Source organism: Schistocerca nitens, chromosome 2 (genome assembly GCF_023898315.1).
Source record: "Schistocerca nitens isolate TAMUIC-IGC-003100 chromosome 2, iqSchNite1.1, whole genome shotgun sequence".
NCBI lineage: Eukaryota > Metazoa > Arthropoda > Insecta > Orthoptera > Acrididae > Schistocerca > Schistocerca nitens.
In genome coordinates, this window is record NC_064615.1 from 152,953,250 (window position 1) to 152,980,601 (window position 27,352).

Consider the following 27,352-nt stretch of genomic DNA (forward strand, 5'->3'; position numbering starts at 1 on the left):
ACTGCTTAGACGTGAGGACAGTTTCCAAATGCTAAATACATTGGCCAACGAGGTATCACGGAAAGTTTTAACAGAATACTTGAGGGACATGAACTGAATAACGAAGACAACCAACAGTGATTGCGTCCAGAGCCCTATTCCCGTACCGCCTGTGCGTGGACTGGCCGACTTTCCATCATAGTTGGAATCCGCCACGTGCAGGATTAGGGGGAGTGGGGTCAATGCTACCGATAAGGACATGCACCGGAAATGACGTAGGATTAGTTAGTTTGTAGGACTTGGTTTAGGAAAATTACGCTAGGGAACTGCAGCGAATCAACACCGTGGCCTGCCCAGTGCGTGAGGCACGCTCTTCGGGTTTAGCTCGATGAGCGAGGCTATCAAAAGTAGGTTTATATCTCTCACTGGCACACATGTGACGCTGCAGGAGGTAGGAATTACTTAGAAGAAATAGATATAAGCCCTAGGTACCAGACATTAAATGCCCATTGTATGTAACTCTAACTGTAGTTCACCTGAAAATTGTAACTAGCTGCAATATAATTACCAGTTGTATAATTATTATGACCCACTAATGAGATAAGGAAGTGGGTTAATATTGTATAATTGCTATGGTTTGAAATAAAGATTTCTTTTTTAAAAAAAGTGGAGTTTCCTTTTTCTTTATTTGCTTCGGGTGTCTTATTTAAGCACTCACTTTCAAAATTATTATTAACAGCAAGTGTGTTAGCAACCTTAGCCAATTTCTACTGACTCATAACTAAATAAATAAGTATAGTTGCTCTGTTGCATATGTTTCTATCATGGTAAGTGCGTTGTTCATTTTAGCTGGTGTGCGTAAGACCTGGTCGAATGAATCACTGGATGCCCATCGACTCTTATTACATGGGTAACCAATACATACGGGTATCTGGTGGTTTACTCTGGTGATAACAAATAAAGAATCTCTACGTTCTATTTGCGCATGGGCATGGTTGTTTGGTTGGTTTGGGAGAGGGGACCAGACAGCGAGATGATCGGTCCCGTCGGACTAGGGAAGGATGGGGAAGGAAGTCGGCCGTGCCCTTTCAAAGGAACGATCCCGGCATAAGCCTGAAGCGGTTTTAGGAAATCACGGAAAACCTAAATAGGGACTTGAACAGTCGTCCTCCCAAATGCGCATCCCGTCTGCTAACCACTGCATCTCGCTCGATGCATGGACATGAACAAGTTAAGATTTGGAAGAAGATTAAGGCCAACTAATGGTACTGTGTGTTCTTTAAATGGACAAACGAAATAATAATAATGATAATAACAGGAATAGTAATCATAATAATAACAATAATAATTGTAGATTTCAGCCAGTAGCAAGTCTTCGCGTAGTCGTATTTCGTCAGCTTGAGTGCTGCTATTTTTACCAAGCAGCTAATTTGTCCACACAACCCCGAAGTTGAGACTTCTCTCACCTTAGATAGAAGTGGTCACTGAGAAACCCAGGATTCTGTATCAGTACTCGTCAATTCCTAAAGACTAGACCATGAAGGTGGTCGACATATGGAAAATACAGAGAGAGAGAAAAACAGACACAGAGAGAGAGAAAGAGAAAGATCAAAAGGAAAGTGTACCATACGCACTTACGAATTGGTTGTAATGTCCGAAAAAGAGAAGTAAATCTAAACAAAAGCGTCGCAGTCATGTTCACCTGCAAATTTAGACTCCTCTGTCCCTTCCCTACTACCATACGCCCTTTGACGGCTGAAACTTGCAACGGAGCGATCTATTTAGATCGTAAAACACACACACACACAGACACACACACACACACACACACACACACACACACACACACACACACACACACACACACACACAAGGGATATTTTAGGCGAACCATCCGCCTTAACTTCGCTGCCACGTATTATTTTGTTGTGCACATAATATGCTAGAGTTTCGGATAAAAGACCGAGTTCCACTCTCAATAAACTATTTAAGAAAAAAGTCATATTTCAAAACCGTTAAGGTCTGATGACATTTAAAACTTTTGCTTTCAATATGCTGGGTGCCCTCCACAAAGAAGGATGGAACTCATTATGGTGGTCTACGGTGATTAACTACACTCTCTGACAAAAAAAGTGAATCACCCAGAAGACATGGTTGGATGTCAATGTAAGCTCGTATATGTACACATCATTGGTTGGTATGTAAATGATTAGTGTTGCAATTCTCTATGGCAGGTAGAACGGTCACCAGGGTCCCTTAGAGTTATTCGTGTTTACTGTTGTTAGCAAGCCTGGTAGGACTTACGAGGGTTGTCCAGAAAGTATCTCTGTTTGCGACGATCTATAGAACTGCCGTTAGGAACGTACAGAGCGAACGCAGGGCTCTCTTCAGAGGTCTACTCTGGATGGTCTGCAGCTATTTACATGCGTTTTGGCAGCATATCTCCACAGTGGGCATATTAAGCTGCAACACACCCACAGCCCTAAGCCGGTTGCTGGGTTACTTCCGTGGTTACGAAGTGGATACAGCTCTCGCAGTTTGTCACTTAATTTCTCCCTTAGGTCTCCAAATATCTTCACCTCGTAAACCGTATCATTCGCCACCCCCTTGTTGTGAACTTACGCTGGTTGTGCACAGATCTGTCACTTGGATGAAAGCGGGTCAACATTCCAGCCACGTCATCTGTAATCAGAATAATGTTACATCTTTGAGAACAGTCTATGAATTGGTTGTAATAAGTACAGGATGACCGAATCGGTCGAATGACACCGAATTTTGATATATCACAGGAGCCATGATGGAAAGTCACTGTCAAGTTGTAAACAGATGATATTTAAACAGAGATGACCAGAGGGCTATTGTTTCACCCCTACATTCATGTGGCGGACTAGAGAAATCGTCGATAGCAAAACTTAATGGAAACATAAATGGGGACGCCAATTGTTAACCCCTAGCTGCTAGACATTGTCAGCCAACGGGACGGCTGGATTCACCAAATTGTAATGAATCAAACACAACATTCTAATCCTCCGAGGAATATGATGACAGCTTCTAGGTGGTACTTAGGTCTGCGTAAACGTCGGTCCGTCATAGCAGCAATTCCCTTATTCACTAGTCACAGCTAAAATTTCAATCTTCCTGTAATGAAGTTTTTCATCTCCTCCCTCTCGATCCGTATCCAGTCAAACGGTAGGAATGCTATGTAGTCCCTGCCACAAGATGATAGTAGGACATTCACAGTTGGATCGGTCACAAGTAGTTTGTGTGCAACAACGTTGTTGCTTTTACTTTACATCACTACGCCAAGGGCTAAAAAAAAAAAAAAAAAAAAAAAAAGAAAAAAAAAGGTTGGTTCAAATGGCTCTGAGCGCTATGGGACTTAACATCTGAGGTCATCAGTCTCCTAGAACTTAGGACTACTTAAACCTAACTAGCCACAGGCAACGCCCAGAAATGTTTCGTCTAATATTCCGTATTTCTGTTGGCCGTAGAACATGTTAAAAAGTTGTAATAACACGTTTGGCTTCCAGAAGATTTACCGAGAAATCGTGGTTCGAAGTAGAAGATCGCAAGCCCGTCTCAAGAGCGGTCTGCGCATGCCACAGCCACGACCAGAATGATACTATACCGAGGGCAGGGAGACTTTGTGGAGTTGGTATTCACTCGTGACAGCCAGCCATGTGTGTACCATCACTGCGTGGCACAAGGGTGAGCAAACAGATGGGGGAAGCCAACCTGTACTGGACTGCTGATCGATGAAGTACCTAGATGGGGCCGCTTTCGGCTTGTTAAAACTCGCCAGATGTATTTTGATTTCATGAGGAATCAGAAATTAGATGACACAATGCTTATAACTGTTGCAGATGAGAGGTAGGAAGAATCACAAATCCCGATATTCTTCCATAGGGAGCTGTCATTGTGGTGTTGTACAAAGTCCACGTTTTAAAGAAGTATTTGAGTCGGCACCGCACTTGATGGTTTCGCCCTAAAACCGACAATAGTCGACAATATAGGATTACTTTCGTGCACAGATATCTTCAACAACTATTTTTAGTTCTTTATGAAGGTGTGATCAAGCTCGTAGCCTTCCAAGTTATTAGAGTGCTGAGCAGACCCTTACAGGAAAAATGTCATTTAGATCCTAATTTAAAGACGTCATGTGTTTTCTTTCGATCTCTCTATGCCGAAGTGGATACACTTCTGCGAAATATTCGTGATGACATCTACAACATACTACTTTCGATCGCAACTTACACGTTTCATACGATCAAAATTACTGGCTTGTGAAAACGCAATATAAACAGAAAATACATAATTACAAATCAAATACTACTTCCAAGATCGTCAGTCTGTATCCCTTGTGAGTTTAAGATGAAAAGAATATTAAACGGTCAGACGTGCTCAAACAATCTCTGCAAGTGGATTCCTACAACAAACCAGAAGCCATAGCTTTATTATGAGTTGAAAATAACTTATACGGTACACTTCGTAAACTGCGGAGTACAGTAAACTGCGTGCGGACCAATGATACTGACTTGCCCGTCTGTCTCGGAATGAGTTCATCTTATTAAATGATCCTAATTATGTGTAAAGTAAGAAAACCAGCAAAGTCAGCACGATCGGTAAAATGCGTTTTGTAGCATGATCCGTATGTTTTGTATTTACTGTGGAAGAATAATGAATGGTTCACTCTTTGACAAATAAAGAATATTTATGCTTAAACCGAGGCAAAATATCGAAGTAAAAAATTCAGAATTCTCGGACAACAAGTGTATTAGGCAATCTAGAAAGACTGTATAAGGAAATGCGTTTCCGGAGCAAGGCATACATCTAAAATTGCACTAATTTAATCAAACATGACTATCACAGCTGGATAGTTTGCGGTATGCCATATTTTTAAAATTCTTTGTCTTCGTTTCTTTTTGGGTTACTTCTTGTTACCTCTTATTTTGATCTGAAAATATATATCGACTGTTCAGAGTCAAGAATATGTGAGACAGATTTCTCTGCAAACGGTCCCCTCGCTCCTTGTAAAACAGTAACGTGTGTAGTCACATAATATATTTTGTGGGAGCAAGAAAGCCATAGTGAAACACATGTTCTTGCTTACGTTAGTTCGTTTATATCTTCAGTGCTTAATTTATATCGAATGACATTAGTTGTTCCTTTTTAAACCATTTCTCAGTTGTCCCTTTCGCCACCTGTAGCGTGTAGACCTAATGCGATGTCACTTTTGAGAGTCAGAGTCTAAGCAGAGGAAAACCGTGTCCCAACTCTAGTGACGTTTGAACCATTGAACCTGCTTATTACAGTGTTGTTTACTGAAAGAAAAGCTGAGCATTTACCTAAAATGTCAAAGGTCTATACAAAAAGGAACACAGTCATACGTTATTGCTCACACAAAGAGAGAGAGAGAGACAGACAGACAGAGAGACAGAGAGTGAGAGGGAGGAAATCGGCAAATGTTCAGATCACGGGATCAGATCTACAGATAATTTCAGATTTTTTGAATACGAACAGATCTGTGCCTCTTGCCACGATCCTCCTGATATCGTAACCATGTAGTGCTTTAAGAGACTCGAACATATTCAGCAATGAGAATTATTCTATTGTTACACTTAAGCAAGAGTTTCTTGCGTTATTAAACGATCATGATGAACAGAAAGCGCTTATATCGCGAGCCATCCATCTCTGACTCCACAACTGGTGGAATATATATTGCATCGATGAAATGAGTTGTTTGGAATATAGTATACTGAATTAGTGACATATGTGAAAAAAAATCGTGCAGCTCGACTAATAGCGATTCACAAGCTGAATCAGACGCAACACTAAAGTACTATACAAAGACAACAAGTGCAGTATTTCAATATCGGTAGTGTAAAAGCCACCAATTGAAAGAAGATTCTGTACTCTCTGTTCGCATCCTGAACATGAAAATATCGTTGACTTTTTCCTCCATTTCATCATCTTTCTCCTGGAATAACACAGTGAAAGTCTATAAACGAGTCGCTTCAAAAACGAGGGATTTTTTTTCTGTTTGGTTATGTCCATTGTTTTGGTGTTTGTCCATTAATGCGCACTAATAGAGGCAACGCCATTACAGATATGATGGGATGAGTTAGTGCATTTCCTTTCAGGTATCACACGATGTAAACCGTCACTTGTAGATCGCCAATCACAGCTCTGTTCTTCTGCAGGGTAAGTGCGCAAAAGAATTTTACAAAACAAAAATTTACTGTTACTAAATCGAAACAATGAGCAAACGGTTCCGTACGAGATATTATTTGCAAATAAAAAATCCGCCAAATGAATATGAATTAGTCAATAACTGCTGCAAAATCAGTTCCGCAGAATGTGTTTGTCTTGCTTTCTGTGATGTGGTCTTAATACACCCACAAAGATGTACTGACTCCTTCTTTTCTCCGTTCTTGATGTACAGTCCTTTTCTATCGCTGCTGTTCTTTTTCTTTCTATGTTACTACTTCTCTATGAATACAGTTCTCGATGAATACAGTTAGTTTACTTTAGTCTGTCACTCAGTTCAATCTTATTTCTTTGGACATGCGATCTTCTCCTGTGAACTCAAAAGTTTTTTTATGGACTTTTGTCTCACCTCTATTTGCGCTCTTACCGGTGTTCGTTCGCTCAATTACACCCTCAACTTATATTTGTTGCTTCATATTCGTCTGTGAAACCCGTGAAAGAATGTTTCGTGTCTATAAGCCATTCCAGAACCTCGCCTTATTCTCCTCAATTAACAAACCCATCTGGATTGAATAAATATATAAAATACCATGGTAATCTTAAGACACACGAAAAACATTCCTATGTATTTTTTGACTATAAACTACTCAAAAACATACAGAGAAAAAGGTCTCCTCGATTTCAGAAAGACGTCACTTACTTTGGGATCGTATGAATGGCAGAGTGCAGTGATGATATGCGAGCACATACAATGCATCACGTAATGAAGGAACGTGTAGATCGATGATCTTTGTCGATGGCTCCAGCGACAGTCGATGCTGAGACCGTGAGTATGCAATGCCCATTGCCATCCTACGTTCAGATCTTCATCTTGCAGTCCTGAAGTACTCGTAGTTTACATAAATTTCTTCATTATAAACTCGACTTCCTCCTTCATCTCTGCTGAACTAAGATGTAGTGCCTACCTAATATCCTCGAACCACTTCTTTTTTGCGATCAAGCTATTATATATGTTGTTAAACCCACAGATTCATCCAGTCTCCTGATCATCTAATCTGAGAAGTGACTTGGAGACGTATAGCTTGACATGCGATCAGACTCATGGCGAAACTTGATTTTTCCGCACTCTAGGTCATCAGAAGACATCTTTTTGTTTGTAAATGTCGTAAATCTGGTTAAAAGCCAAACCAAATGCTACTATTGGTAGTTTAACCAAAATTATAGAAAATCTAGGACAGAGAAATTCGACTCACATGGAATGATATGCACGTAACACGTCCGTTTGTGAGGAATGTACAGCGCGTATGGGCCCCTGTAAACGGAACCAGTCTTCCTCCGACAGACCTCTGCTTTGCACAGCTTTGACTATAGCAACCGCGCATGCTACCCTCGGCCTCTTTCCGCTCCTTCTTCCTATGGAAGATCAGTTGTGCGGCCATCGTTGTTCTTCCATCCGTCAGACATGTCAGCACTGGAACACCAGTCTTATCTGTAATTGGTTCCACAGCGTCCATCTCCATTCTTACACATTCATTCCTCAGCCGATCCAGGCGGGTCGCTCTCACACTCCGTCGTAATTCCTCCATTTTGACAGCCTCAGTTTTCCTCCTGTGGCTCTCCAATATCCAAAACTGTGAACCATATATCAGACTGCTTTCAACGACACCATGTAGCACTACTTTCTTTGTTCTTCTGGTTAAGCGCCGACTCCAAAAGATATCATTTAATGTTTAATAGCTACCCTCGCTTGACTTATTCTGCGGGATATAGCCACTTCACACTGACCGTTTCTTACCTGGCCAAACTCAAATTGCAAATCCTTCCCTTGTCCACTTCCAACAGCAGGATAGTCTGTTTTATCCATGTTGACCGCTGGCCCGACTGTTTATAAGTGTCCATTAAATTTATATTGGATGTTAAAAATGTATCTTTTTCACAAATCCATTTATTGCTATCGTCAGTCTGGGTTTTACATCCTACCTACTTTGCTGTTTCTAGAATACCAGAAAACGGGTCTCTAAATCCATACATATTATAAAAATGAAACCGCTGCGGCGATTTCTCACACTTTACTGCTAGGCAACAATCGTTGTGCGGGTAACAACCGCGCACGTAACATGGTCCAACAGATATGATGTCACAAGCATTGAGCTGCGTGAAAACTGACCCGTCACGCATGACGTTTAAACGTATCACTTCCGTGCTACTAATTGTATTCGTGGCAGCTTCTGCAGACAGTATCTACATATGTCGCTAAATCCTAGAAAAGCATATCATGATACGACATATAGTTCAGGATATATGACGTCATAGACACTGAGATGCAAGACATTTAAATCTACATGTTCACATAATTATGGCACTGAATGTACTTACAACAAATACTTGCCGATACTTAGTTCAAGAGATATGATGTTACACTGAGATGCGTGACGTCATATCTCTTGAACTACGGATCAGCTGCTTGTCCGCCACCGTAGCTGAGTGAAACAGCGCGCTGGCTTGTCATGCCAGAAGACCAGGGTTCGATTCCCGGCTGGGTTGGAGGTTTTTCTCCGCTCAGGGATTAGGTGTTTGTGTCGTCTTCATCATCATCATTTCATCCTCATCGACGAGTAAGTCACGGAAGTGGCCTCACCTCAAAAGATTTGCACCAGGGGATCATGTCTACCCGACGGGAGGCCCTCGCCACGCGACGTTTCATTACTGAGATGGGTGCAAATTAGTATCATGCATGAAGTTTTAATAAAATTCTTGTTAACTACTAAGACATTGTGGGGCCGAGTCAAATTAAGGAAATCCCCGTTACTTGGCAGCGCTTTTGACACGTTTCAACTGCGAAGCGCAAACGACTGTAGGCGAAAACAGTAACCGTCTTAGTTATAAAGAGACTTTGCCATAAAGACATTTCCAAAATCGCGTTGCAGACACGCAAAGGAGCTGCGCCCAGCGTACAGAAAGTGTCCGGGATCATGTTCCGTAATATGCATACTGTACTTTAACGTTTGCACATTATTCGTGCTTCTTTGTACGGGTGTTTCACAATTTCATTTCTCATGAGTGCACGGAAATGAAACTTTTTCGAAACTTCGCTACAAACACATTTCATTTTTTGTTTCCTTTTCTCACAGAAAATTGGCAAAGTAAATACCCGGGCAATGCCTGAGTTGTCAGCTAGTAAGAAAATACAGGGTGTTTCAAAAAGAATCATCCGATAAAAAAAGCAACTATTTTGTTATTTGAGATATGTGTGTGAACACGGTAAGAGCAAGGTCTCGAGTTTTACATGGTTCCCGCTAGGTAGCAGCAGTGTGCGCCCACTTCAGTTCTAGTAAAAATGGTGTCAGGCAACAGGAAGCGTTTTGTGTTCTACGTTTTGCGCAGCGCGGGTCAGTAATAACTGTTCAGCGTGACTTTCGTACTGAATATGTTGTAGATCCTCCTACAACACAGAGCACTAGACGATGGCATGAACAGTTCCGAGAAACAGGTTGTTTGTGTAAAGGCAAATCGCCCGGCCGCACCGAGGGTCTGTCACAGAAGTCGAACGCATACGCTGCAGTTTCACAAGGAGTCCGCAGAAATCCGTTCGCCGTGCAGCCGATGTCCGTCTGGCGTGTGTTGGGTTGACGTTTACATATGAAACAATACAAAATTAAGGTGCGGCAATCCTCTTCGTGAAGGTGAAAAACAACAACGTGTAAAGTTTTGTAATTTCGTTCTTGGCGAGATGGAGGATGAGGGTTTTCTTCCACGGTTAGTATTTAGTGACGATGCCACATTCCATTGAAATGGAAAGGTGAACTGTTATAATGTGAGAATGTGAGGTACAGAACAACCACATGAAGTTGTACAGTGTGAGAGGGACTAAAAATGGTACAAATGGCTCTAAGCGCTATGGGACTAAACATCTGAGGTCATCAGTCCCCTTCACTTAGAACTACTTAAACCTAACTAACCTAAGGACATCACACACATCCATGCCCGAGGCAGGATTCGAACCTGCGTCCGTAGCAGCTGCGCGGTTCCGGGCTGAAGCGAATAGAACCGCTCGCCCACAGCGACCGACTGAGAGGGACTCTCCAAAATTTAATGTGTTTCGTGCGGTGTCACGGGAAAGGTGTATGGTCCGTTTTTCTTTGCCAGAGAACACTGTTACAGGAAGCACATATCTCGATATGCTTCATAACTTTCTTTTCCCACAGATTGAGATTGATTCGAAGGACTTCATGTACCAACAGGATGGGCACCACCATACTGGCATCTGGAAGTGCGGGAATTTTTAAATCGAAGGATTACTGAACGATGGATTGGTCGCACTGGACCAATTGATTTAGCCTTACATTACTGGCATCCAGGGTGACCAGACCTGACTGTATATGATCATTTCTTGTGGAGTTTATAAAAGACTCTTTATGTGGCTCCATCATCAACAACAATGAATGAACTGAGACACTGCATAACAGCAACTGTGGAAGCTGTAACTCAAGACGTGCTCATTGCAGTGTGGGAACAATTAGAATACTGCATTGACACGTGCCGTGCATCTTAACCGGGACGTATTGAAAACCTATGAAAAGGTATGAGAAAAAGGTTTTTGAGTTTCTCGTTCATAAAAATCAAAATTCGTTGTATATGTTTACTAGTTTGAGAAAAATAGACGTGCCAAATCGGATGACTCTTTTTGATACACCCTGTATGCTACGTTCCTATTACAAGGCTGGCTAAAGGCGGAAGTCTGAAAAGTATTGAAAAGTCAACACTTTCTTTTACGCTAAGGTTGCTTCCAGGTAATCAGGATAATATGTCTCTCATCTTCTTTCTTTTCTCTACAGTACCAAAATACTGTTTGGGAAGTACTGTTTCTCACTTTGAACTCTTTTGACGTTTTATAGACTTTTCACCAATATAGTACCTTTGACCAAAACTTTGATATGAAGTACGTTTGAAAGAAGTAGCTAGTATGCAATAAATGAAGTGTTACGCAAAAACGACTTTACGAGGAGTGTTTTTTAAGTAAGTACCGTTTTCAAATTAAAAAAAGACGTGCTAAGATATCTCAATAATTTTATTTTTACAAGAACGCCTGTACCTCAATCTACTTTTCTACATAATTTCCGTCAATATTGAAGCACTTGTCATAACGTAGTACCAGTTTTTGAATACCCTCCTCATAAAACTCTGCCGCCTGACTTGTTAACCACTGCATCACCACTGTTTGACTTCGTCATCGTCATCGTTTTCGTCGTCGCCTCGTAATGAGACAATCAATGCAGCAGCTTATTGTAAGATATTGCACAATCAGCGCCGTTCAATTCAAATCACAACTAAAGACGTGGCAAGTTGAGCAAGAGCATCGTTTTGCTGCAAGACAATGCCCGTCCGCATGTGGCGAATCAGACCAAAGATCTCATCACAGCTTTTCGATCGGAAACTCTATATAATCCTCCGTACAGCCCCGATCGTGCAATTGAAGAAACACCTGGCGGTCAGCGTCTTCAAGACGATGACGAAGTCAAAACAGTGGTGGTAGAGTGGTTAACAAGTTAGGAGGCAGACTTCTATGAGAAGGGTATTCAAAAACTGGTACAACGTTATGACAAGTGTCTCAATATTGACGGAAATTATGTAGAAAATTACCCTACTGGCCATTAAAATTACTACACTACGAAGATGACGTACAACAGACGCGAAATTTAACCGACTGGAAGAAGATGCTGTGATATGCAAATGATTAGCTTTTCAGAGCATTCACACAAGGTTGGCGCCGGTGGCGACACCTACAACGTGCTGACATGAGGAAAGTTTCCAACCGATTTCTCGTACACAAACAGCTGGTGAAACGTTGTAGTGATGCCTCGTCTAAGGAGGAGAAATGCGTACCATCACGTTTCCGACTTTGATAACGGTCGGATTGTAGCCTATCGCGATTGCGTTTTATCGTATCGCGACATTGCTGCTCGCGTTGGTCGAGATCCAATGACTGTTAGCAGAATTTGGAATCGGTTGGTTCAGGAGGGTAATACGGAATGTCGTCTGGATCCCAACGCCCTCGTATCACTAGCAGTCGAGATGACAGACATCTTATCCGCATGGCTGTAAGGGATCGTGCAGCCACGTCTCGATCCCTGAGTCAACAGATGTGGACGTTTGCAAGACAACAACCATGTGCACGAACAGTTCGACGACGTTTGCAGTAGCATGGACTATCAGCTCGGAGACTATGGCTGCGGTTACCCTTGACGCTGCATCACAGACAGGAGCGCATGCGATAGTGTACTCAACGACGAACGTGGGTGCACGAATGGCAAAACGTCATTTTTTTGGATGAATCCAGGTTCTGTTTACAGCATCATGATGGTCGCATCCGTGTTTTCAACATCATGGTGAACGCACATTGGAAGCGTGTATTCGTCATCGCTATATTGGGGTATCACCCTGCATGATGGTATGTGGTGCCATTGGTTACACGTCTCGGTCACCTCTTGTTCACATTGACGGCACTTTGAGCAGTGGACGTTACATTTCAGGTGTGTTACGACCCGTGGCTCTACCCTTCATTCGATCCCTGCGAAACCCTACATTTCAGCAGGATAATGGACGACCACATGTTGCAGGTCCTGTACGGGCGTTTCTGGATACAGAAAATGTTCGACTGCTGCCCTGGCCAGCACATTGTACAGATCTCTCACCAATTGAAAACGTCTGCTCAATGGTGGCAGAACAAATGGCTCGTCACAATACGCCAGTCACTACTCTTGATGAACTGTGGTATTGTGTTGAAACTGCATGGGCAGCTGTATCTGTACACGCCATCGAAGCTCTGTTTGACTCAATGCCCGGGCGTATCAAGGCCGTTATTACGGCCAGAGGTGGTTGTTCTGGGTACTGATTTCTCAGGATGTATGCACCCAAATTGCGTGAAAATGTAATCACATGTCAGTTCTAGTATAATATATTTGTTCAATGAATACCCGTTTATCATCTGCATTTCTTCTTGGTGTAGCAATTTTAATGGCCAGTAGTGTAGATTAAGGTACAGGCTCTCATGTAAAAACAAAATTATTAAGATATCTTGGCACGCCTTTTATTAATTTCAAAATGGTACTTACTTAAAAAACACGCCTCTTACTTAAATATTTATTAGTTTTGGGGCACAGTGCAAACAAATCGTATGCAAACAAATCGTATTCGGGCGAAGTGATTTCCAGGTGCGCAGCACGCTGTAGAGAGTGAAGAGGAACTCCGCAATTCGATCTGTTCCATTACGTGCCAGTGGAAATGACGCTCCATCGGCGCCGCCTCCGGTCCTTGCAGAACGACGCCTGACACTCGCGTGACAGCGTGTTTGGGGGCGCCGGCGCGCCCGGAGCTGCGCCGGACAGGGAACGCGGGCCGGACTCGAGACCCGCTAATTCGCGACGCGTCCGCTTGACAGGCGGTCCGTCGCGCCGGACGAGTGAATTTGTCGCCCGGGGGCCGGGCTGTCAGCCGCAGCCGGCAGTCGGCAGCCGGCGGGGCCCCGCCACTGTGCGAGCGCGCGCTCTGTTTGCATAAAATATAAGCCGTGTTGGTTCGAGTGTTATTGGATTCTTGAGGGCCGCGCGTCGCCTCATAACGCGCCGGACCCACCTCTCCTCGCCGCCCACCGGTGAGTCATTTGGGCGTCCCGGGCGGCCCGCCTCCCCCCCTCCCTCCCCCAATCGATATCGACTGCGCGCCGCCACGTCGAGCTAAATGATCGACTTTGTGCCCGTGTTAATCTGCCCAATTCGGAGAGGGCGCGAGGCAGGGAGGCGGAGCGCAGGGGGGGACGCCACCGACGGCGACCATCGGCGCTCTGATTTCTGCAGAGAAAAATAAATAGCACGCCGCGCCCGGCAAACGAGCTCCGTATTAACTGAGTACTGGAAACAATGTCCTCTGCCCCGCGCTGTCACCGGCGGGGCGGCCTCTAGATAAATATTTGATCCCCGCGTGCTGCGCGGCGTCGACGCGATGCCCGATTTTGCAGCCATCAAACAAGGACCGGGCGCGCTCCCTTCTCTGCCGAAACCTGGCGGCAATGAATGTTCCACAGTGCCAGGGGAATTGTGGTTAACACTCGGTGCGCTTACAGTTTCTGCTGAATGGCGTCGTTTGCCTCAAAAATTTTGCGATCCAATGATTGTTTCTGAATATTACATTTAACAAATAAGTTTTTCGTACGTAAGTTTAGTGACTGATCCACTTAACGGTACGTGGCAGTAAATCATTATTCCTATTTCTTAATTGTCGCTTTGCCGGCCGGAGTGGCCGTGCGGTTCTAGGCGCTACAGCTTGGAGCCGAGCGACCGTTCCGGTCGCAGGTTCGAATCCTGCCTCGGGCATCGATGTGTTTGATGTTCTTAGGTTAGTTAGGTTTAATTAGTTCTAAGTTCTAGGCGACTGATGACCTCAGAAGTTAAGTCGCATAGTGCTCAGAGCTATTTGGACCAATTGTCGCTTTGGTCTGGGATACCATATGTGTTACCTACATTCCTGCACGGATCATTACTGTACACGGCTTTCGTGATACATTCGCCTTTTCTCAGATCCAGCGCCTCCGCATCCATGTTGATATCATCCTTTCATCTTGTCCATGCCGTTCCTTCGCCGTCCACTGATCTTGAGAAAAAAAAAGTGTGTGAAATCTTATGGGACTTAACTGCTAAGGTCATCGGTCCCTAAGCTTACACACACACCCATGCCCGAGGGAGGACTCGAACCTCCGCCGGGATCAGCCGCACAGTCCATGACTGCAGCGCCCTAGACCGCTCGCCTAACCCCGCGCGGCGATCTTGAGAAAGCTACTCGCTGTGGTCTTCGATCTTCCATCCTAATTAGGTGCCCAATCCACATCAGTGTTCTTTCTTTCAACCCCTGGCCAAAATCGGCTTGTGACTATAGCTCTAATTTTTCAGTGTCGTCGAGTCCTATGACTGGGGTACTCTCTCGGGGCCAAACATTTTCCTTCATATCTTTCCCTCAAAGACTAGGTTTTGCTCATCAGTTTTCCTCAATGTAAATGTTTCCGTGTAGAGCTGCAGGGAGAATTACACTCTAGTGTAGCCTGAGTTCAAAATTTCTCGACACGGCTCTACTGCACAACAAGTTCCGTAATCTAAAATATGTCCATTTGCTGCTGCGACCCTTGACTTAATCCCAGTTTCCATTTCATTCTGTTCGATGAAGACGGATACCAAATGTTTAAATAGGTCTACTATTTTAAGACTGAATTTATACATTGTCAGTGGGATACCATAAATGAGTGCGTTCCTCAGCACCATGTACTCTGTTTTGTCCTCGTTAATTCGTAACCCTGCTTTCCTTGCAGCATTTCTGAGAGAACTTGTCCTAAGTACCAATTTCTCTTTGCTATCACGTGATAGAACAACACTGTGTATAGAAGCCGATTTAACTTTGAATTCGAGAACACATTTCTTTATAATTTATCAACACTCCTGATCACTTATAGCGTTTAGTTTGGAAGAGGAAGTATTTGTGTGAAATACCATCTCAAATGAAATGCCTTTCCGTATTTCCTGCTATTGGCTTTCAAATAGTTTCCAGCTAGTAGCTCATTAAAAGCGGACCTACCAAATTGAGTAGTTAAATACAACACGCTAATAAATATACGGATTACATTAGGAAATGAGACACTAAAAGTAGCAGATGAGTTTTGCCATTCGAGCAGGAGATGGGACATAAACGCAGACTGACAGTAGCGAGGAAAACGTTTCAGTAAAAGAGACTTTTTTTAACGTGGCACAAAAATTTAAATGCTAGAAAGCATTTTCTGAAAGTATTTGTCTGGAGTGCAGCCTTGTATGGAAGTGAAAAGTTGACGATAAACACTTAATACAGAACGAGGAGAGAAGCTTTTGTAATGTGCTGTAGAAGAATGCTGAATGGTGGCTAGGTAGGTCGGGTACCGACGAAAAGATGCTGAATCGAATTCAGCAGAACTTACATCCCACAAGTAGCCCTAAAGTGGACATCCCTACGCCAAACGCCAAAAGCTTATACTCTGCTCCGCTCAGAGAACATCAGCACATTATGAACAGCACCTCACACCTTAAGACAGTCGCCGCTAAGAAGAGCCCAACTGAACGTTCTACAAATAATCGTAGTTATCGTTCACTGGATTTAGGATTCGACCAAAGGTGAAGACAGATTAGTGCACTTTTACCACGCACCAATTAACTATTTGCAAAGTTTCCATTACTAAATTATTCAAAATTGTTGATAATCTGTGCTGTCTTTTGCCACAGTATTGCCTAACCCTATTTGCTCCTGTGACGAGGTTGTGTAGCTGCTGCGTGCAAGCAACAGCGGCAACAAGTACTTTTTACGATAGAGGGTTCTCTTTTTGCCACATTTATGTGTGTGCTTGGTGAATGCAATAGAGACAAGGCTTGGCTACGGTAAGAATGTTCAAATAGCAAAGGCTGTATTAGTTATGCAAAGATGAAGGGTCTCGCACAATGTAGACAGACTACGTGGAGGGATGGATCAGACCAGTCTTCGGACCGCAGACTGCAACAACAATGGAAGACATTACAGCTCCTGCATATATATCTTTTAGGAACATGGCGTCGAGCTGCATGTACTTTATTACTGAAACTCGCAAATAATGTGATGGATATAACCCTCTGAGCAAGGGTACTAGGTGCCCGAAACCGGTGAAGGAACTAAATTTCTTTTATGCAACTGGTTGCTTATTATTTCATTGTACATTGTACATTGCTGAGTCAGCGCGACGGAATGTCATACCTAAAACGGTCTACCCGACGGGAGGCCCTAACAACGCGGCATTCCCATTTCCACTGAACATTACAGCTAAGTTGCTATTTTACTTAACGATTGATACACCAAAAACTGAGCAAAATACCGAATATATACTTTCGTTGGCCCGTCAGCTTTCTGGATGCTTAGATGCGAACGGTCCCTATATCCTCTTCTGTTGCAGTCTATTTTTCTCATAGTCGCTCCGACACTCGGTGGCCTCAGCTATTTGTTCTATGCGTTTCAATCTCAGAATTCCCCTATCATATTAGCCTCTGGTACAAAGAACACTACACTGTGTCGTCTTAAGACATGTCCTATTATCATGTACCCTCTTCTAGCTAGTGTTTTCACTTCACATGCTTTTCTTTACCAATCTGCGGAGAGCCTCCTCATTTTTATAGGAAACAGTTCACTTAAATTTGAACATCCTTCTGTAAACCATATCTCAAAGGGTTCAATTCTCGTATTTTCCGTTTCTTTTCCAATCCTTGATTCACTTAGATACAGTGCTGTGCTCCACGCGTACTTTCTCATAAATTTATTTTTCATATTAAGTCCTACGTTTCATACTAGCTGACTTCATTTAGGGAGGACTAATCTCTTCGTCCGTGCAGGTACTCTTTTTTATGTCCTCCTTAGTCAATCTGTCATGAGCTATTTTTTTTGACAGATAGGTGAATTCGTACATTGTCTGCTACATGGCACCAGTTTTCAGAAGTTTGTCGCTAACATTGTTTCTGCTGCTCCTCAATACTTTCATTCTTGTGTCTCAGTTGCCTTCCTGTGCTATATGAGTTCACTGCATTCACAAGTATTGTAAGTTTTCCATATTTTCTCAGCTAATCTTATCATACTTCCCTTCAACCTCAATTTGAATCCCAACTCTGAAACTTTCTTTTATTTTCTTTACTGTTTCTTCCATTTACAGGTTGAACTTTAGAGGGGGAAGAAGACTGTACCCCTCCCTTATGCCCTTTTCAATCAAAGCACTCCTTTCGTGATATTCAGTTCAATCTTTCAGTACCATTATAATATCTCGTAATTATTGAGGATCTGCCAGTGTTATTGACAGAAATTTTTCGTCTGTCCAACCAGGCTGACGATTTCTATTTCACTCGCTTATATGGGTCACCCAGTTTCCTGTGATGGTCTTTTATGCAAGTGTGGAACCAAGATAATTTTTCCTGCAGTTACTGAAAGAATGGATAGAGAGTATGGTCGACATGTAAATCTCCTTGGAAGTGACGTACAATATTAGTTGAGTGTTAATTCCGCCTCTTGAATTAATGCATACTCTTGTTACTCTTATGTTGTTAACTTGACGTTTGAATTCTGCGAACAGAAGCATGCCTCGTTTTCATCTCAACTCCTCTTGAGAAAGAACAAGCTTTCTTCTGGGGAAAATTATCCAATTTGCATTCCTTTCCAAACAGAAAATGATTTTTGCGCAAAAATGTAACTGTCAAATTGATAGTCACCCAGAAGTAAACTATTACACCTTCTCATTTATCATAGAATCTACTACGATATCTGAAGGTTACGTTGCAACTGAAGTCAGTGACAAAGCCATTAATTATGTGCTGTCAAGACTGTTTAACAAAAGTTTGCAGAATTTCCTTTCAGAAACAAAACTCGACCAGAATATGAAAATTTTTCCAAGTTGAAGTAAATCGTTTTAGACGGAATGCCAGCAGGAGCAGGACAGGTCCTGTAAAATGGCTCAGTAACCCCCCCCCCCCACACACACACACACTCCCGCTACCTTCTATCTTTATCCTGTTACTTCCTTCCAATTCCGGAGGATCCATCTTCAAATAATAAACCGGGGTTGGTATTTGCTATTATTCTTCCTGATTCCTTTAGATGAATCTCGATAATCCCCTCGCTTTCTTGTCAAACTGAGGTGCAACATCTCAGTGAAAGATGTTCGGACTCGTTCGTATTTCACTTTAGCTGTAACGGTCTGTCGCTCCATTTGTACGAGAGGTGGCGCATTACGTGGAAGACGTACAGCGAAACTTATGACTAACTTTCAAAATACCTTACTTTTTTCTTCGTTTCCCTGTGCTTTTGGTATTATAGATCTGATGATTTTTCGTGATGTCTTCCTTGAGAACATACCCCCTATACTTCCAAAATTGTTGACAACACGTAAGAATGTAATTCCCGTATCTGCGAAGAAATTAATGATGGAGAAAAAGCTAGGCCTGTACAGAAATTAAATTTGGACATGAAGAGTGCGGCTTATTGAAGAAAAAAAGTACCATCTCCTGCAAGCCGGAAAATCGGAATAATTTCATAATTCGGAAGTTAAAATCTTTTATGTTGCTTTCTGATTTAAGAGTGTTGTTATTAATCGCTCCTAGAGAGAATTGTCAGCTACAGGAATCACAGTGCTAAGTTCAGTTTGCAAGAGGAGAGGGTCTGCCTACTTTCTTATTCTCGACCAAGTAAATTACTTTTGTAGGATTGTGTTTCAAGTTTTTGAGATTTGTAACTGTGCTTTTGCGTGATGAGAAAGAGAGTGCTTTCTTTTCCCACCAATTCTCCCCTATTTTTCGGGGTTTTCTACACATCTTTTATTCATTAACCTCAAATTTATTACTGTGAACTCTTTCCGTACCGTTTTTCAAGTCAAAACTACGGTTCCACCTACTACAGAGCCTGTAGAATTAGTAATTTTTGATTCGAATCTATCCTGACTCTTTGCATAGATCAACCATTAGCAGCGGTATTCAAATTAGTTTCCTCTGGAAATAGTTTGAAGATATCGGGAATAGCTTTACGTTTTGTCCGCTTCTTGGAAAAAAATGCGCATTATAAAGCTTCATTCACGTTAGCATGGTATCTCAGTTAAGGTACCATACATTATATGAACCAAATCACCATATCTAATTATGGGAGCCCCGAACATCCACGCCCAGGAATTTTATTTCTTCTACATTTTCCACTCATGACATGAGAAGCTTCTGGGAGGGACATGCTGTAAATTGATATTTAGCAAGTAAACTCGTGATTGAAACACCAAACGAACTGCAAAAGGAAAGCAGAATACGTTCTTTTTTGAGTAGAATAGTTGCCTCAGATGAAAACTTATCCATTTCATTGTGACAAAGTTTCGTTGCCTTTTAATCTAAATTTTTTTGGGAATCATCTGTAGCGTCACATACTAAATACACTGATCTGTTTCAAAATAAAGTACTAGTGTGTTGTACCTATTGAAATAAATGTTGCTGTTTGGTCATCCTCTTCAATAAAAATCCCCTGGGCTAGAAATACCGTATTTTGAACATCAGCTAAATAAGGAGATACCAGCGAGCACGTAGCTTAAGCTTGGTGAGACAGATCTTGTAGCTTAATCGATGCCGCTGAGTCTTCTTCTTGGTACTGTGTCATTATCCCGGTAAGGTAGTTATATGAAATCAGTTCTGACATCAAGCGACTGCATCTTGTTCTTTTCCCAATTTCTTTGAGGCACATTGTTTACAGATGAAGTGTTCATGTTCGAACTGCACTTGTTCATTTTTTATTTTTTCTTCAGATTTGTCCATTTCTGCGAGCAACAATATATCGCTAACGACGCTTTTAAGAACTCCACATTTGCAAAAGCTCTATTGCCCACAAAAGCAAGAAAGAGGCGGCACAGTGATGGCTTCCAGGTGCCAATAATTAGAAGTTCTATCAATTGCATATTATTTCCCGTATGTTAGAAACGTAAAAGAAACTACAGTGAGAATTATGGTATATGTGCTGATGAAGCATTAGGATGGTGGCGCAGTGGTAAGACACTCAATTCGATTTTGGAAGTCGTTGGGTCAAATATACGACAGGTCACCCAAAATTAGGTTATCTGTGATTTATCAAAATGGCTTGAGGCAAATGCTGAGATGGTTCCGCTGAAAGGGGCACGACCCATTTCCTTCCGCCTCTTTCCACAATTCGAGTTTGTGTTTCGTCTCTAATGACTTAATCGCCAACGGGACATTAAACCCTAATTTTCCATCCTTCCTTCATTCCATCCCTTTTCTTCCACGGCTTCAAAACTGTTACTACACAAATGTTGTCACTGCACGACCCAACGTCACAGAAACAGTAAACTAATGAAGTGCGGCCGTGGACCAATGGAATTAACGGACGGCACTATGAAATTATCCGGTAATATTAGATGGCGGTGTGCAGCATCAATCAGTCATTTAACCGTTTGAAGGGGTAATAAACAGAATTTCAGGGCCGTTTCTGTATACAAAATGTCAGTTCTGTTATCAATAATTTATCGACGATTCTCACGAAAACAACAAACAATGTTTACGCTGAAGAGCACAAAAACGTTACTTCCTATGTCTTCATCGAGAAACAAAACTAGCTCTGCAAGTACAATTTTTTATCAGCTTCAAAAACGTGGCGCAAAAATCGCCAATTCTAACAGACAGACGAACACATTCTTCTGGTGCAGTCAACATTCATTCTTAATATTAACATCACAAAGAAAGCAAACATTTTTTGACAGTATTTAATCATCACATTGTAAAATTAAATTTATGTTACGAAATATAGTTTTATGCCACATACATTGGAATTGGTGCATGAAAGTGATCTCCAGTCGACAATCATAACGCTTCAGCTGATAACAACGGGAGATGCTGTTTCTAACCAGATTCAATCCAGTAAGACTTAATATTACAGATGTAGTATTCAGATGAGGCCGATTAAGAGAAAGACTTCAGCATTGTTCCCACAAAATAAAATGAAGATATCACTATGGTGGTCGATGGCAATGAGATATGAAAACCTAAAGCAGCAAAATATAACAGCCATTTCACGAGTTGTCAATAACACTACTCAAGGTCTCAAATTTTGCAACGAAAAGTACATTACCAGCATCTATGTGTCAATTATTTTGAGACAATTATCGATATTTTGCCATTAACCGATGAAGGAGAGTTGCAGTGCAATAATGTTTTCACCAAGGTATCATGAAAAAAAATATTTCTGCTGTTTTAAATTTCATTGCCTTTACAATGGTAATCGTCCGACCAACATTAAGAAAGTGCTGAATATATTCTAAAATAGTGGTGAAAGTCTTATGGGAAAAGTACAAGAACTGAGACGTCCCTACAGTTTCATAATCAGTTGGAATTGTATATAGAGTACTGTGTTTACAACAGTACCCCGAAAAGAATGGCGGAAATACTCTTTTTTTTTCACGATATACGCTAACCTGAAGAATTCAGTGAATTTTTCATCCGCAAACAGCTATGTGAACAAGCGGTGGCCTAACAACTCTGATCACAGAAACCTAAGGATCTACTCAATCGCATATATCGTCAGAATATTGAACTACGTCTTGCATTTTATCATTGACAAGGAACACACAAAATGCATAGAAAATATTACCATATATCATTAAAAACACATACAGAATATAGCTTAATTATTCAGTACCAACAATCTGAAATGTAGTGCTTTAAAAACAAATCGGGGACGCATTACGAGGATTTCATGAAATCAGATAGTATCTTGTAAAGCGCTAGTAACTAGAATTTACTCTTACTTCTGATAAAGAACTGTGTTGAGTGTTCTTTGCACTTTGAATGTAACCTACACTAGCACAAAAAAATTATTTATTATTTACAAGTTTATAGTGTCCGAAACGGATCTTCTTCGGGGAAAATGAACAAGCTTCTGCGCACGTTTAGGAAACGGTGGGCGTGAGGCACCGAAAGTTAAATTAAGAAACTGGGAGCAGAAACAGCACCGGGATTACTTTCAGTACCAGATTGGTGAAAATACTCGTTCAGATATCTGAATTAGTAGGAATGTACAGACAAACCTCCTTAGGTCGCGTATTATTCGACGTATTTCAGTACTTTCGCTCATCAGACACGTGCCTCCTCAATTATTCATTGCATAAGCGACAACAGCTAGATACTCACAGCTTCGCTCACAACCACCGACAAGACAAAGTCACTGAGGTAATGAACACCTGATGATGCTCGCGTCTGACGACCGAAACTAGTCAAATAAATCAAATAAGACGCAACATGAGACGGTTTATCTGCCCGCTAATCAGTGCCTGTGCGTCCTGTAGGTGACGTCTGAGTTTATTATTCTTGTAAAGTATCGGTAGAAACAGTTACTGAAGCTAAAACAAGGTAGGCTCGGCTCTGGTAAAGAACTATGCTGGCATTCTTTGCATTGTAAACTTCAAAAATGGCTCTGAGCACTATGCGACTTAACTTCTGAGGTCATCAGTCGCCTAGAACTTAGAACTAATTAAACCTAACTAACCTAAGGACATCACACACATCCATGCCCGAGGCAGGATTCGAACCTGCGACCGTAGCGGTCGCTCGGCTCCAGACTGTAGCGCCTAGAACCGCACGGCCACTCCGGCAGGCTGCATTGTAAACTGAAACTAGAGAGGCATAAAAAGCAAATTATTTTTAACTTTTACAGGATTATTCACTATCGAAAGATCTTCGTCCGGTAGATACGACGTCAAGTCTGCGTAAATTTCTGGAACATTGTTCAGGAAGGTGGTGGTCAAGTTAAGAAATGAATCACACGAACTGCGTTAAAATTAGTTTGTTTTTTGCCGCTGAAGAAATCCGTTCGGACATTTGAATTCCACTGCTTTTCATAAGGGCCTAAGGGGTAGCTTATTCTGACGCTTGATGAAAGCCAACTCAGTAAGTTTTAGAAGCAACGTTCCGTAAGGAATAGCCTATAGAAATCGAGTGCTTCATTTCTAAAAAGGTTGCAATACTGTGATTTCCAGGAGGTGCTTTTGAAACTTTAGACTTCCTAAAACGTTATTTTAACGGTTTTCTGAGCGTTTTAGGAGTGTGAATACAATATTTGTTTTCATCACTTCGACTGCAGGAAAAGTTCTATCATACCGCATCCTCAAAATCTATGGTTATGAGTTTTTCTCGTCAGAGGTACCGGCGCGGCGTACTTTTGCGTACCGACATAGTTGAAGCACTGTATCAATATACTATCAAGACTTGCATACCGCTCCACTGGATGGGGAGCATAAAGACAAAATTATAGCGCGCGCAGAGGAATTCAAGCAATCATTCTCGCCGCGTTTCATAGAGGAAAAGAACGCGAAGAGCCCTAATCAGTAGTAGGCTACAAAGCGAGCACCGTCTGCCACCCCCTTCGCTACAGTGTGCAGAGTGTAGATGTCGGTATTTTTCAACCACCTGGTATTTAGTGCGCGAGATTGTTTGCTGTCGCCAGCACAGTGTTCTTGTCGGAGGCCTGGCAGTCTACGTGAAGGCGGCCTCGTCCGGCAGTAGGTAGCACGGAGGTGCGGCGCGCAGTAGCGACGCCAGAGGCGGCGGTTCGCGACTGCGCGGGGCACACGCGCGCAGCGGGCCAGAGGAGGGGGCCAGGTTCGAAACCCGGCGCCGGCGCCAGCCGACGTACTCACCCCTGCCGCTGCGGCCGACGAAGCGCAGGTCGTTGAACTTGGCCACCTGGTTCTTCATGACGGCGGTGCAGTTGCGCAGCTCGCCGCAGAAGTTCTCGTCGTTGCCGGCGCGCACCGTCACCAGGGTGCCGTCGACGATGTCGTCGAGCGCGACCACCTTGAAGGCGACGGGCAGCGACTTGTTGGAGCGCCAGTGCGAGGGCAGCGCCGAGCAGAGCACGGCGGGGCTGCCCGTCTGCACGAGCTCGCCGTGGTACTCCTGCAGCGCCTCGTGCAGGCTGGCGAGCGCCTCCTCGCCGGCCATCACGCACCGGCTGACGGCCGAGCCGGCGCCGTCGCCCGCGGCGTCCACGGCCGCCGGCAGATGCATCCGCTGCTGCTGCTGCTGCTGTTGCTGCTGTGGCTGTCGGCACGGCGCCGCGCCCGAGCTCATATAAAACCAGACACTGTGCACCGGGTGTCGTCGCGCCGGCCGCTATTCCCCGCGCCGGCCACGCATGTTTGTCCTCGCAGACTGACACTTTTTTCCCGACTCCCCCGCGCCGCCTGCTCTCTGACGGCTGGTGCTGCTGCTGCTGCTGCTGTCGCCGCGTCGCGCCCCGCGGGGGTGGTGAGAATATTCGCCTCCCCCCTTCCCCCTCCTCCAGCGCTTTTTTTCCCTCCTAGCGGCTCCTTCTCTCCCGCTATCCCCAGCGGGTCTCACCGAAAAAAAGACTGTTAGCCGTAGTGGCGGCGTCGGCGGCGGCGGTGGTGGTGGTGGCGGTGGTGTTCCCCCCACCCACGCCGGGGTGCGCGGCGCGACGTCGCTTGCGGCTCGCCCCCTCGGACACACCGCCGCGGCACACAACTTTCACACTAGCCGCCTCCGAACTTTTCCGAAGTCGGCCGAAGCCGGAGCCAGGCGCGCGCTTTTCGCTGCGTGGTCCTCGCGCCGGAGCGAGAGAGAGAGACGGAGACAGACAGAGAGAGAGAGACGGACGGGGAGGGCGACAGACTGGTATGCGCGCGCGGACCCCCTGAACGGGGCTAAAAATCGAACACGCTGGCGCGCGCACGCACGCACGGGCGAGATTTGGCCGAAACCGCCAGCGCCGGACACACACGGGCGCCGCCGACAGCGGGCACGCCTGCTCCTGTTGCTGGTAAAAATGCGCGCGCGCCCACCCCGGCCGATGCTGCCGTGTCGCCAAACAGGCCGGCACTGGGAGGGTGGGTGAAGGGACGACTTTTTCCTTCGTCAATATCGCCCCTCCCGCGCCGAGCTGCCACCGCCCCCCTGCACTCCACGCGCCCCGCGCCATCCCCACCCTCGCGCGTTGGCCTCCCCACGCGCGCTCTTTTTACCCCCTCTCTTCCTTTTCGGGACGTGACTGAAAAACCTGTTTTACGATGCGGGCGCGCCAGCTGCGGCGCGACAGAGAGCGCAGTCCGCGCGCCTCCGGCTGCGCGACAGAGACGGGGGAGTCCCCTCCCCTCCGGATCCCTCCCCCCTCCGCCCCCCCCTACCCGGTGCCCTCCCACCGCAGCCGCCGCCCTCCTCCAATCCGTGGCGCGGTTAGTGCGGTGGCCACCGCCCGCGTTCTGCGGCCAACCGGAGAACTAAAGCCGGCCTCACGTATCCGGTTGGGCGAGGGAAAGAATGGGGCAAGGTGGCGGCTCCTCTTCCCCCTCCCTCGCCACCCCGCACCGTCTTGTGGCAGCGCTGCCGCCCTCTAGCGGGAAGCCTGCTTCAGTACCGCGGGCGCGATGCCAGCGGAAGGTAACGTCGGTTCTTCGCAGCTGCTCGGAAGGTCTCTTGCGACGAAACATGGGGCACACAACAGGCGTAACAACTAAATGGCCCTGTCGGTATCTAGTGAGCTAATTAGCTTCTGTGTACTACACCGATATTCGATCGCAACGCCCTTCACCGATCTAATCAAGTCTAAATAACAGTTAAAAAGCATTTATGGTGTTATATATATGAACCACCGCTGCGATTCTTGACGTTATTTCTAACTCTCTTTTACAGACGTTATGCTTCTTTTTTTCTCAATGGCGACTGATCTGCGATTATTCCTTTCCACAATATGTATGAATTCTTCCGTCAACTATTGGCAAAACAATAATACATTTATGGTTGAAAAACCAACAGCGTTTTTGTCCTACTAATATCTGTTCATTTCGAACAGATTTTCCAGTCATTGCGCCATCGTCAGGATACAGCTTAGTTTGATTGATAAAAAACAATAAAAACAGCAACATTCCATTGTTAACGATACAAATAAAAAAAAAGCAGAGTGAGCAACCGCAGAATTTTAGGTTTTTGTTTGCAAAGCGTTTCGGAGAGTTGTATCCATCATCAGGTCGCATTTCCACAGTTGCGTTGCTTCTGTGAGGCTAACTATATCGAAATATCTATCGCTGGATTGGTAAAGAGATCTCTTTTGGAACTTATGTGGTATGCCTGCAGCGTTGTGTATCTTCTACTGGTACTTTCCTCGAGAGCATTGCATTGAGCTGTTACAAACGTAACTAGAGACGTAACAAAAATTTAGCTTCCGGCTTACATCTACAACTATGCTTTGCAAACCACTGTGAAATGTATGGCTGAGACATTATACGTATTTTTTGGCTTATCATGTGCAATGAATGTCAGAAAATGAACCTGTCGTTTCGAAATTTCAATTTTTTGTGCTTGTTCTGTACAGAACAAGAAGCAATTCTCTTATCGCTTTGATCCATACATGAAAATCTACACACTTCAAGTGTCAACGTTGTTCCTCTGAAAAAAATACAAGTATTTACATTATCGTAAACATAAAAGCAATTATCACAGTTGTATGACTTAACAATAATGTTTGCATATAAAATAACGAAAAAACATACAAAATGCCTGTTAGCCAGTAAACGCTAAATACTGGTAACATGTCTCCTAAT

General features: G+C 43.8%; 1 protein-coding gene across 1 annotated transcript in view; it reads right to left on the reverse strand.

The window, feature by feature from the left end:
• The window catches only part of LOC126234889 (segmentation protein Runt-like), a 146,285-nt gene extending 121,419 nt beyond the window's left edge, over positions 1–24,866 (reverse strand). The window contains exon 1 of the mRNA XM_049943629.1: positions 24,434–24,866. Within this exon, the coding sequence (XP_049799586.1) occupies positions 24,434–24,866 (433 nt within the window). The remainder of the gene's footprint in view (positions 1–24,433) is intronic.
• Positions 24,867–27,352: the final 2,486 nt, after the last annotated feature.